Genomic DNA, 12,693 nt, shown 5'->3' with positions numbered 1-12,693 from the left:
AAAGGAGGTTCTCTAGCAACTATTCTCTGAGTATTTGTTTACCTGTAAATGTTATTATTTCACCTTCATTTTTCTATCCAGTTTTGCTGGATAGAATTCTTTGTTGACAGGTTTTTCTTTCATTCAGCACTTTAACTATGTCATCCAACTGCATTCCTCCCTCTATTGTTTCTAACTAGAAGTCAGCCACTAATTGTTTTGTTATTCCCTTGCATGTGATAAGTTATTTTTTCTCTTGCTGCTTTCATGATTTTCCCTTTGTCTTTGCCTTTCAATAATTTAATTATGGTGCCTAGGTGTGGATCTCTTTGAGCTTCTTGGATTTGTAGATTAATGTTTTTCCACCAAATTTGAGGAGCTTTCCATCAGTATTTCTTCAAATATTTTTTCTGCCCTTTTCTATTTCTCCTCTCCTCTGGGACTCCCATTACAGTTATGTTAGTATGCTTGATGTTGTGTCACTGGTCAATGAGGCTCTGTTCATTTATTTTTCAATTTTTAAATTTTCCTTTCTCTGTTCATACTGGAGCATTTCTATTGGTCTAGCTTCAAGTTCACTGATTCTCTCTTCCACCATCTCAGATCTACTGTTGAGCCCTTTAGTGAATTTTTATTTCAGTTACTGTACTTACAAATCTGGAATTCCCGTTAAAAAATAATTTCTATCTCTTTATTGAGTTTCCCTATCTGTTGTATCAATGTCTTCATTTTTTTCTTTCATTCTTTAAACTGGTTTCCTTTAGTTCATTTGACATGTTTATTACAGCTGCTATGAAGTCTTTGGCAGCTAAATCCGACATCTAGGGACACTCAGAGACCACTTCTACTGACTTCTTTTTTCCTGAGTATGGGTCACACTTTCTTATTTCTTTTCATTTCTCACAATTTTTTTGGTTGAATGCTGGACATTTTAGATAACATATAGCAGTAACTGGATTCTGACTCTTCCCTCTTGAGAGTTGTTTGTTTGTTTGTTTAGTAATTTGCTTGGACTGAATCTGTGAAGTGTGTTTCCCCTGCAATTTATGACCAATGATGTTTCTTCTCTGTCTTTCTTTATTTTAAAACCTGCCTCCTAGAGGTCACCCCTCTGTCTGTATTGCTTATTGTTCAGCCTCATATTGGCCAGAAATTGTTTTTCAAACACCTCGAGCCAATAAAGGTTCTACTTTCTGCTGATGGATGTGTGTGTAGGCTGATGAACCTGTTCAAACCTCAAGTACGATCATAGTTTACTTTCCACCTTTCTCTCTTGCTTCCCCAAGGGCCAGGGAGGCGTGGGTAGCTTGGGTCTGCTCCAGTCTCTGTTTGCACATGTGCAGAACCTCCTTTCAACTTGGGATATGCAGAGAGCTTATCAAAACCCCAATAGCTGTCACACCTCTTGGGACTCCCTGTTTAATCCCCTGCTAATCCATTAGTCCCTTTATTGCTCCAAACACAACTCCAGGCTAACAGAACCACTGCCCCCACCCACACTCACACACACTTTGCTTGCCACTGATGTCATCACTTTAACTGACAATGCTCCAAGTCAAGTGAGTCTGCTCTGGCGGCAGCAACCCCACTCTGGTTAGACCACCCACCAGCAGAGCTGGATTAGGGTGGAAGCAGCCCCAGACAAGCATGGCACAGGCTCACTCTGTTCTTACAGAGTTCAGTACTTTTCATGAATGAACACTTATCTGTTTGTTGTGGGCCTTTGGTGGATTTTCTATAGCACCGAAACAGTTGTTTCTGACAATTTTGTCCACATCTTTAGTTGCTATTGAAGAGAAGATTTGGCATTCACCTCACTCCACCATGCCAGAAGTGAATTGCTCCTAGACTTGGAAAAATTCTGCACACACAGCCTTGACCACCACTCCCCCAGGGAACTTCACCCCAGCCCAGCATCCAGAATTCCCTCTTCAGGCTTCCTTGACAATACATTAACTCTTGTGTATTTTTTTAAGACTTAGAGGAAATGTTACTCAATCTCTCCTAATTGTCCTAGATTATTAACTGTGCCCTTCTCTTTCCATGCACAGCCCCTTACTGGTAATGCGGACTCTCCATGAACTAGTCAAAATGTAGCCCACAGTCCTTTTACATGTTTGTTTCTTCCTCAAAACCAAGATCTCCTTGAATTCAAGGGTGAAGTCTCCTCAAGGGTGGAGGTCAGGCCTTAAGCCTTGTGTTCCCCCAGTCCCTAGCCCAGAGCATGGCTCTTAGTAGGAGCTAAGTCAGTGTTTGTTGAAATAACACAGGAGTAATTTAATGAACAGTAGCTCAAACGTCACAACAATCCATTAATTTGTTTATTGTTTCACTGGGAACTGAAATGATTCATCTCTTGTTTGTTCTGGACAATATTTGAACACAATCTTTTGGCCAAGTTAATATTAATTCAGGTTTATCCATTTCATTACACCAGTGGCAGTATAAATAAGTCACTGATGGATGCAGAGAACAACAGCAGTAGACAACAGCAGGCTCCCCTGGAGGGTAAGTCATCTTTCTCCTCTTGGGGACACTGAGGGTCCACATGGGTAGGCATTTTATTGCTCTTTTGCTATGGTTCAAGTAGCATCTGCCTTAGTTCACAGCAGATGCTATTTCAGTAGCCATGAAAAAGGTCACCAGTGGTGGCAGTGATGAGGCAGAGAAGTGGACCCTGTACCCAGAGCTGAGCTGGTTACTGTAGGAAAATAAGGAAGGGAGGACATGGCCCTGCCCTAAAGAGGTGAAACTTGAACGCAAACTCAGGTCATGGTTCTCATCTTCTCCTTTCCCATCAGTGGGGCCAGAAGTCCACCATTGGTGCCCCCTTCAGATGCAAAGCCTGACTTTTGGTCTCAGTCAATTATGGGGGGCACTTATGGGGGCAGAGAGGGTTTTTGCCCTGACACTGGATGAGGGACCATAGCTGTGAGCACAGGGAGTGCTTAAGCAAGGTGCAGGATTTCCTGAGATGATCTTTGCCTGGCCCTTGATTCAGCTGATGTCCAAGTCGCCTGAGCACCACCTGGGCTTTACTTTAGAAATCACGCTGGCAGCTCTAAAGCCAGATCTGGCTGGGCTGCATCTGGGCCAGCTGCTGCTAGGAAGTTGCTTTTGGCAAGATTGAATTTTCATGTAAAAATCTGGATTTCTAGATGCTTCAGACACAAAAAAAAATCCGGCACCACTGACCCAGCACTGCCACTAATCACAGCTGGAGCTGAGTGACACCTGCCTCTTCAGCCTGGCCACGATGACCCATTTTCCACAGTCCCCAGCACACTTTATTGCATTACACTTGCTGTCTTTCCACGTGGGTATTTCTGGCCAGATCTCTGCAGGTGTTTGAATCTGCAATCTGTGCTCTCTCTCTCCTCTTGTTTCTTTCCTTTCCACACTTTTCAGGATTTTTGTCATGAGCCCTGTATTAAAAAAAAAAAAAGAAGAGCAAGCGAAAAAGATAAAATAAACCCCAGTGTGGATGGAGAAGACCCACTTGCAGCGTAGGCTAGGGGCAGAATTGAATCCCTGTTAATCAGGTCACTTACCTTTAATTTGTCTGAAGTCATGTTCCAGAATACTCATTAGACTTTCCTTGTTAGACTTAGCTAGCATCCTTCAATTAAGGACAAATAGCAACCCCACCCAGGTGAACTGCACCCAGATAAGAATGAGCCTTTTTCAATCCCCTCAGCATTGAGAACACGTTCCATAGAATATTCACCCGTATACCTCTTCCTTCCAATAACAGCTCTGGATTGTTGCAGAAATGTCCCACAGGAAAATACATCTGGCACTGTCTCTGGTCCTCATCCTCTGTGGCCTTTTTAATAACATCTTCTGTGAAAAGCAACAAGACTCCCAACAGAATATCAACCTAGTCTTATTAAAGAAAATTCCATCTCTCTCCCAGAAGACGGAAGCTGGCTATAAGGTGTTTGCCCAAGAATTGTTCAGGTCTTTGATAATTGAGGATCCCAGAAAGAATATCATCTTCTCCCCTGTGGCCATCTCCATCGCCCTGGCCACCCTTTCCCTGGGGATCAAATCCACAATGCGCACCAACCTCATTGAGGACCTGGGACTTGACCTCAGAAAAATCCAAGTGTTGGACAAGGACCAGCATCTTGTCCAGACGTGGCATGAGCTAGTGAAGCAAGAGCAACTGAAGCACAAGGACATTCTCTTTATCGATAACAACAGGAAGATCAACCAGATGTTTCTGCAGGAGATAGACAGAGTACATGAAGTGGACATCCAGGCGATTGACTTTAAAGATACAGAAAAAACCAAGAAGGCCATCAACCAGTATGTGGCTGAAAAGGTACATAAGAAAATCAAAGACTTAATCACCCGCCTGGACCCTCAGACTGTCCTATGTCTTGTCAACTATGTTTTCTTCAAAGGTGAGGTTTATTAAATGCATGAATTCCCATTTGGGGTAAACTTTGCCCTTGTGTTTCCTAAAAGATTTAAGTCAGAAAAAAAAAATTTTGTCAGTATGTCCCATTTTCCCAGAAACCAGTAGATATAAAACTTTTTAAATTGACTTTGATATCATTGTGTTGTCTAGCATTTTTCAGTATTTCTCCTCTTAATCCTCTCAATCATCTTGTTTGCCGTGCTTAAGATATTTTGGAGTAAAAAGGCAATGACTCTTGCTGGTAAAAAAGGGAAAAAGAAATCTTTTTGCAGAGGCATGAGCATTGGCTAATTCACTTGTTTTGTAAGGTCAGATCAGCGTGAGATGAGATGCTTTTCGAAGTTGTGTCCATTGTTGAATTCAGGATCACACACCAGGTGTCTAAAATATCAGTTTAAATTCCTGGTCACAGATCTTGATGTTGCCCTTGTTTCTTCAGGTGGGCTCAGAGTTACTGCTCATTGGCATCTATTTATACCCTCTTCCTCCACTTAGCATTACCAGTCTCCTTCCTCCATGGACTCTCAGCCAGTGGCCTTGCCTCCTGCCCGAATGGGGACAAGAAAGCAGTTCTGACAGGATGTCCTCCATGTGCTGCCCAAGGCTCACACACCTCTCTTCTCACTCTCCCCTCTGGTCACGGTGAAGGAGCGCTTGTCCCCTCCCCTTCTTCAAGGCAGGTCCCCTTCCGTCTTCCCTGCCCAAGGACTCCCTCCACTTTCCTCTTACCCCATAGCTCATGCCTCTTTTGTCTCCTTTGCTGGTTTCTCCTCTTCTGACTTCTAAAACTGTCTCCTGCCTCACCTGAGCTCACGACCTCCAACACCATCTGTACTCTGACTATTCCCCACACTCTAGATTCAGCCTGGACCACCTCTTCTGAGATCCAGACTCTAATACTCATCTGCCTACTGACATCTCTTTGGGGATGTTTCACAGACCCTCGAACACAATCCCCCCAACCACGCCCAGCATCTGCTCGCCTCAGAGAATCACAATGCCATTCACCCACCTTCTCCTGACAAAACCTCCCCTCCAGCCTCCAGATTCAAGAACACAGTAAGTCCTATGGATTCTGCCTGCAGAGCTGATCTGGAATGTGTTCGCCTCTCACCATCTGGTCTACCACATTTGTAGCCAAGGCCACCACTATCTCCTGCCTAGATGACTTGCCCCAGTTGTCTAATTACTATGTTTCCATTCGTGCCTGCCTCCACTCCCTTCTCCATTAAAAGACCAGAACAATTTTCTTAAAACATAAATCACATCATTCCCCCATCTAAAGCCCTTCCATAGCGTCCTGTTGCACTTGGAATGCAATCCCACCCAGACCCAGCTGTGCGTGCTTTGAGCTCTGCTGATGCCTCCAGTGTCTCCCCATCCCTATCCCTCTCATTGTCATGCTTTGCCCACAAAGACCTTCCCTTCCTCCTTAAATGCATCCTGCTTTTTCCCGTCTTAGTCCGTGATGTTCCTTCCCTAGGAATGTTCTTCCTCCCCTTCTTTGCCAGATGGAGCACCCTCTTCTTTTAAGCCTCAGCCTCAATGCTCCCTCCTCAAGAAGGCCTTCCCTGGCCTTCCAGAGGCAGTGCTTCCATGCTAGCACTCAGCTCCTTACTTGCATCTTTCCTAATGCTCCTCACACTTTTAGCCATTTACAGTGGTGGATTGCTTTTCTCTCTGTATCCCCCTTAGAAAGTAAACTCCATGAGGACACAGGCCCTCTGTTTTATTCACTGCTATAACCTCAGTACTTAGTATGGTACCTGGCACATTTTTTGAGCTCAAGAAATTTCAGATTTGAAGGAGTCAATTAATGGATAAACTGTTGTGGATTAAACAGGGTTCCTACCAAGACATGAAGATCGTTTGTTCTTTACATGACAAGTGAAGGAAATGCTCATAAAACAATGCTTCCCATCACAGGATGCTTGCTCAGGTTACTGGGACCATTATTCATATTTGGACTCACAGTTCCAAACTAGGTGCCTAGGACACAGAAAGTGCTCCACAAATGATCTTGGAGGGATCATGTCTCTGGATGCTTTAGAGAACTCTCGGGCATGATTCCCTCTTAAAGCTTCCCAAAAGCTTTACCTAGATCACACTTTAGAAGGCAAGTAGTAAAAACAGAACAGAGAGGACTGTAAGCCTGGCTATAGAATCAGAAGCAAGGCTAACACTTGCAGAGATTTTCCAGACCAAACTAGATGGCCGTCCCTCTGGGTGACAGATGCATTTTTTAACTGGTATGTACCTTGAATCTTTTTTTAAATCCACTGGGGAAGTGCATTATTTAAAGTAGGATTTCACGCAGGGGTGTGCATGTGTGCGCAGGTGTGTGTCTTTCTGATGAAAAGTTTCCCTCCTTGAATAAGTTACATAAATTTTAAACAGATTTCTTTACCATAGGACTTCTTTGAACTCTTAATACACTCAAATGCAGTGGGAATTTTCAAAGAAGTGTTGCTGTGGTCAATGTTTCCTAAATTATTTGATGACAGAATCCTTTCTTGGTGTTATAGTTCCAGAGGCAGGTATTTTGGTAAACATCTTTTGAGCAATACAGATTTAAAGAAATTCTATGGTGAATATCTTTGAAAATCATGTGTTAGCTTTTCTTTCCTTTGCACCAGTCTAGAATTTTAAATATTCTGTTCACTATGGTCAAGGTATCACCAAAAATAGACTGCTTCCTTCCCAAGCTGATGAATTCTGGGGTCCCCAAACCTGGGGGTGGTGATGATTTTCCGCCAGATGACTCTTTGACTTTTTCCTTCCTGATTTCCCCAGGCATTTGGGAAAGAGCTTTTCAGACCAACCTCACGCAGAAGGAGGACTTCTTTGTGAATGAAAACACCAAAGTGCAGGTTGACATGATGAGGAAGACAGAACGGATGATTTACAGCCACTCAGAGGAGCTTCTTGCTACGATGGTTAAGATGCCTTACAAAGGAAATGTATCCATCATTCTTGTGCTCCCAGATGTAGGACAATTCCACTTTGCTCTAAGAGAGATAACTGCTAAGCGAGCTAGACTTCAGAAAGCCAGTGACTTCAGGTATCCTATTCTGGAGGAACATTCTAGATTCCCATTGCATTTTTGTTCAGCCCTCACTTCCTCTATGTAAAAGCCTTATTGGGGGGGGGGGGGAGTTTGGCATCTGGTTATTTCCTAGCATATTTGTAGAAAATGAAACAAACCAAACAGAAAGAATAGCAGCCTGAGTTCCCTTGCCAGCCAGAAGCCCCTTAAACTGTTAATTATGGTTCTTTTTGTCACATGTACAGTATCAGAAACCCACTTCATACAAGCTCAGGATGGGTAAAGAGAGGAATTTATTGGAAAGATAAATGGGAATTTCACAGAACCCCAGGGAATAAACACAGCCAGGTCTCATGAGGGATTGGAACAAGGGACAGCAAGGGCACCCAGAACCCCATCTCTCTTGGTGTCACTAGTCCTTGCTTCTAACCTCTCTAGCTCAGCAAACCAGCTTTTCACACACATGTAAACCCCATGATCCACTCACCCAAAAAATATTTTCTGAGCACCTATTGTATGCCAGAAACTGCTTGGTGCTGGGAATATAATGGTTAGCCAAACATTTCCCTACTATCGAGGAATTTTCAGTCTGGTGGAAGAGGTAGAAAGTCAACTAACAAATACACAATTTCGAATTGTAGTAAAAGCTAAGGACATAATGAGTAGGATGACATCAGCGAATTCAGTTGTGGAGTATTAATTAGGGCTCTTAATTAGTTATGACGGTCAGGGAAGGAGCCTAAGGAGGTAAATTGCAAGCTGAGACCACTGTAGACAGGCATGGCTCTCTTTCATTCAATCAGGTGCTCCACCCCACACTAAACTGAGTATCTTTCGATTCCCACTACATATTCCTGGAAGGGAGCATTGAACTAACCCAGCTTGGGTACGATATTCACCAAGGTCCTATCAAATGTGGATAAATTAAATAGTGAAATCATGATTTTCAATGGCCCACTGATCTGAGCAGCAGGGGTGGGGGGACAGTCTTCAGGCAATAAATGTGTAGATTGGGAAGAAATCTCTCAACAGCATTTACTCCTACAGTTGAGGGCCACAGCAGAGGGGGTCTGCCATCTTCTGCCATGGTTGTGCCTACCGCAGCGTTCCTGGTTGGGACAGAGCGGGTACAGCAGTAGAGAGACCCAACTGAACGGGTTGCTAGCCAATCAGAAGCTCAACACCGCACTGACATAGTCTAAAATGGATTGGTTGGTGAGCAACCAAAAATGTTGGGTGGGAGGGCTGGCACTACGCATTCTGATACTCTCCCTTAGTCATAGAGCTGCTGATCTATAGAGGGAAGAGTCCTCCTCTCTGTTCGAAAGCTTATCATCCAGGCTGGAGCTTCCTCTCCTGTGAAAACTCCCTCTGCTCTACGTGCAGCACGGGGACCTCATGCCCTCCATCTCCCTCACCACATTTAGGGTCACTGCCCAATTTAAACCCCTGCTTCCAGAAGAAGGGTTGGAGGGACTCAGGGCTGGATGCTCTTGGTCTGACCCTCTTCTTCTCTTGCATAGAGAGTCTGTGAAGGGAATCATTTGAATAGCAAGTTATATTTTGAGTAAGTGGTTGCTTGGAAATTCAGCATTGCAGCTCATAACCCAGCATCTTTAATCTCCCCCCAAGCCAGCACTTCAGAACAAACACTTCTGTTAACTTTTCACTTGGAAGAGGTCTTTCAGCCTAAGGCAAGGTGCTTCCCCTAGACCCCAGGAGAGGGACATTGTTCAGCTTCCTTGTCATTTTCATTCTCAACAGATTGGTGCACTTAGTTTTGCCCAAGTTCAAGATCTCCTCCAAGATAAACTTAAAACATCTGCTTCCCAAGATTGACATCAAAGATATGCCTACTACAACAGCAGTCACCCAGAGCATCACAAAGAAGGCTTCTCTATCTATTTTGGAGGTGAGTGGGGCAAATTCTAGAGTCTCTGTTTTATCCACCACAGTCCTGATTGAAAAGCTTTTTTTTATACAGCAGTTATAGCTCTTATCTGACTGGGTCCCTGGGCTTTGGGGTTTCCTTCGTCATTCACTCACTCAAAAGTAATTGCATCAAACACTGGAGGCACTGGGGGTGAAGTGGTGAGCCAGCCAGACAACATCTTACTCTCATAGCCGTTCCATTCTATTGACGGGGTAGCCAGTGAGCACGCCAACAGACAGGTATGTATTATGTCCACCAGTGATACTTCCTGTGAAGAAAGGAAAGCAGAGAAACTGGGAACAGCACACTGGGGTGCAGTGAGCAGGCTTGAGAAGGCCTGGGTTGGCCTTTATGCCAAGGCCTGAATGAAGGGCAGGAGAGAGAATGGGGCACATACCTGGGGACGTGTGTTCCAGACAAGAGAGCAAGTGTATCCTAAGGGAATGTGAACTTGAAATTTTTGAGGAACCCCAAGAAGGCCCAGGCAGTTAGAGTGCTGAGTAAGACGGAGCCTGGTAGGAGGTGAGGGCAGAAGTCAGGCAGGGGCAGGTCATGTAGGTGTCCCAGGCCCTGGACAGGACGGGGGTTTATTCTGACTGACGTGGGAGACCACCGAGGCTGACACGAGCTGACATATGTTTTACAAAAGACCACTTCTTGCCGTGCGGAGAACAGGCAATGGCCCTGGAGGAAGAGGGGGACCCACTAGGAAGTTTGGCGGGTAACCCAGGTGAGAGGTAATGGAGGATGGACGGGGCCTCCGAGGGAGGGTTAGCTGTGGTGAGAAGGCTCTGTGTGCCTTTTGAAGACAGAGCAGGGGAGCAGGGAGGGAAGAGCCGGGTTTGTAAGCTGGAGCCTGGGAAACGATGGAGCCAATGCCTGAGGCAGGAAAGATGGAGGAGGAGTGGTTTGGGGGAGCAGACAGAGACTGGCTCCCTAAACTTCAGATGCCAGTTAGACATCCAGATGCCGGGGAACATTTATTTATGAGATAATTTTACCCATCCCGGTGGGCACAGGGGCTGCCCTCCAATGACTCCACCAAGGTCACTAACTGGCTGGCTGCTTTGTGACCGCCATAGGGGCCAGGATACTTTGAGGACTTTGCCCAGGACATAAATAGCAAACACAATCCCTCCCCGTGATACATACAGCACCTGACAAATTACAAAGCACTTTTTCATGGTTTCTCTTGCTCGAGTCTCCCAATGACCTTGGGGGTCGGGACAGGGCAGGGGTCCTGTTCTTTAATTGGGAGATCATGAACCTGTCACTCACAGACATTGGATGGAATTCCCAGGGTTGGGACCCCGAGGGGATGCTGTTCTTCCCGTGGCCCAGTGGGTGTAAGCACTACTTACCGTGTCCAATTCAAACAGAACCCACACGGCAGGTGTGCATTGAGTGCTGGTTGTTGGGCTGGGTTTGAGAGATGTTGAATCCATCACCAGTAATGCAAGCAATGTCATGGCCATGTCCCCCAGCAGGGCCTCTTGCAGATCAGGGAGGCCAACATGCATGTTCTGGCACAAGCACTTTCGCACGGAGGTTAAATTGTCCTTGCATGGATGGAGACAAGAACAACTAGCCCCCTAGTAGTTTTTATCACATCCTTCTTGAAAGTGCTGGAAATGACTATCTCTCAGTCGTTCTATGGGATTTTTTTCTAAGCCTACAGACCACCCAGCCTTCCTCTGTGTTTTATTCCCCTTTCCTCCCTTTTAAACATGTTAACACCTTGAGTTGCCTGCCCCGCGCTGAAAAAGTCTGAACTCAACAATTACCAACTCTAGTATCAACCCCACTCGGGGACATCTGGCCTTCAGTGGTGAACCCAGCTGCTGGGAGCTGAGGGTGGTTTTCTAGGAATGGAAGTCAGCTTTCCTCCACCTGCCATCGGCCACGGAGGGAAGCTGCCTCCCTGATCTTGACCACAGGAGATCGTTGGGCACACCGCCCCGACTTGTTCTCCGGCCAGCCAGGTGAGTTCACTCCCAGAGCTGAGAGGGAAACTGTCTCTCCCAGGCCGTGCATCAAGCTGAGATAGAGGTGAGCGAGCATGGCTTAATCACGGATACAGCCAAGGACGCGGACGTGTGGAAGGTCCCCGTGGACACGAAGGAGGTCCCTGTGGTCGTGAAGTTCAATAGACCCTTCTTGCTGTTTGTGGAGGATCAGATGACTCAAAGAGACCTCTTTGTGGGCAAAGTCTTAAACCCCAAAACTGAGTAGAGGGGCCAGGCTGTGCTGCGCAGGAACTTAGCTGGTCATGAATAAAATGAATACAACTCACCACCCTGTGTCAAAATGCTGAGACTGAGAAGTGTGGTCTGGGAATGGAGTGGGGAGGGTCATTGCTGGTCTTCTGTCCAAGAACAGAGCAGGATAAGAAGCAGGTTGGGGGCCTGACAGAGACATTTGGCTGGGGCACCTTCTGTCCTGGAAGAAGGCTGACATAGGCAGGGAAGCAGTTCTGAAGGGGGTGAGCAGGTGCGGGGGAGCTGTTTCCGTCGGTGGTGGTCTCATCAGCCTTGCTTCCTGTCCAGCTGGCAGTCAGAGCCTGTCGTCTCATCTGTAGAGAGGAGCTGTACTAACTACCCCCATACAGCCCTGGGCAGAGGCAGGTCCCACAGCAGAGAGGAGGCTGGGAAGAGGGTCGGTACCCACAGATACCTCGGTGGGCTTCCATGTGTTCACCCAGCTCCAAGGGGAAATGGGAATACCCGGAGAAGCAGAGGATCCCAGATACGTTGGCAGCGTCTTCTCTGCCCCATGCTCTAGTCTCTTTTCATCTTTACAACAACCTTCTATGAGGGAGTTATTATTGCCCCCTACTGGAAAGGAAGTAAAATTGATGAGGGGAAAACAGGATTGTGTGTGTGTGTGTGTGTGTGTGTGTGTGTGTGTGTGTGTGTTTGAGAGACTGGGACTTGGGAACTAGCTGGCTGGCCATGACTTGCCTTGGACATATGGGAGGGATCATGGAGTCTGATGGAAACCAGACATTTGACAAGGGAAGTCAGATCCAGAGGCCATGGGCACAGCTGGCAAAGACATTGGCCAAACAGGCTGACCCAAGAGTGATACCCAAAAGGTGGGACCTTGCCTGGGTGGGCTAGTTCAGAGCAGTAACTGGAGCAGACTAGGACAGAGGGTGAAATAAAACTCTTCTGGTAGAGAGCCCAGGCTCAGTGCTGAAAACACAAGGCCAAGAATGAGATTGGAGGCCAAAAATGGGGGAGGGGGGACTGACTGCAGAGCCATGCGATGACATGACCAAGCCAGAGCTACCTGGGGGTCACAATTAGA

At 46.1% G+C, this 12,693-nt stretch overlaps 1 protein-coding gene across 1 annotated transcript; it reads left to right on the top strand.

Moving 5' to 3' along the window:
• Positions 1–3,751: 3,751 nt before the first annotated feature.
• On the top strand, positions 3,752–11,616 carry LOC118890788 (uteroferrin-associated basic protein 2-like). Its single transcript, XM_036844064.1, has 4 exons — positions 3,752–4,388; positions 7,199–7,466; positions 9,216–9,363; positions 11,410–11,616. The coding sequence occupies exons 1-4, from the start codon at positions 3,752–3,754 to the stop codon at positions 11,614–11,616; spliced, it is 1,260 nt and encodes a 419-aa protein (XP_036699959.1).
• Positions 11,617–12,693: the final 1,077 nt, after the last annotated feature.

Source organism: Balaenoptera musculus, chromosome 2, assembly GCF_009873245.2.
Source record: "Balaenoptera musculus isolate JJ_BM4_2016_0621 chromosome 2, mBalMus1.pri.v3, whole genome shotgun sequence".
NCBI lineage: Eukaryota > Metazoa > Chordata > Mammalia > Artiodactyla > Balaenopteridae > Balaenoptera > Balaenoptera musculus.
This window is presented reverse-complemented; position numbering and strand designations above follow the sequence as displayed.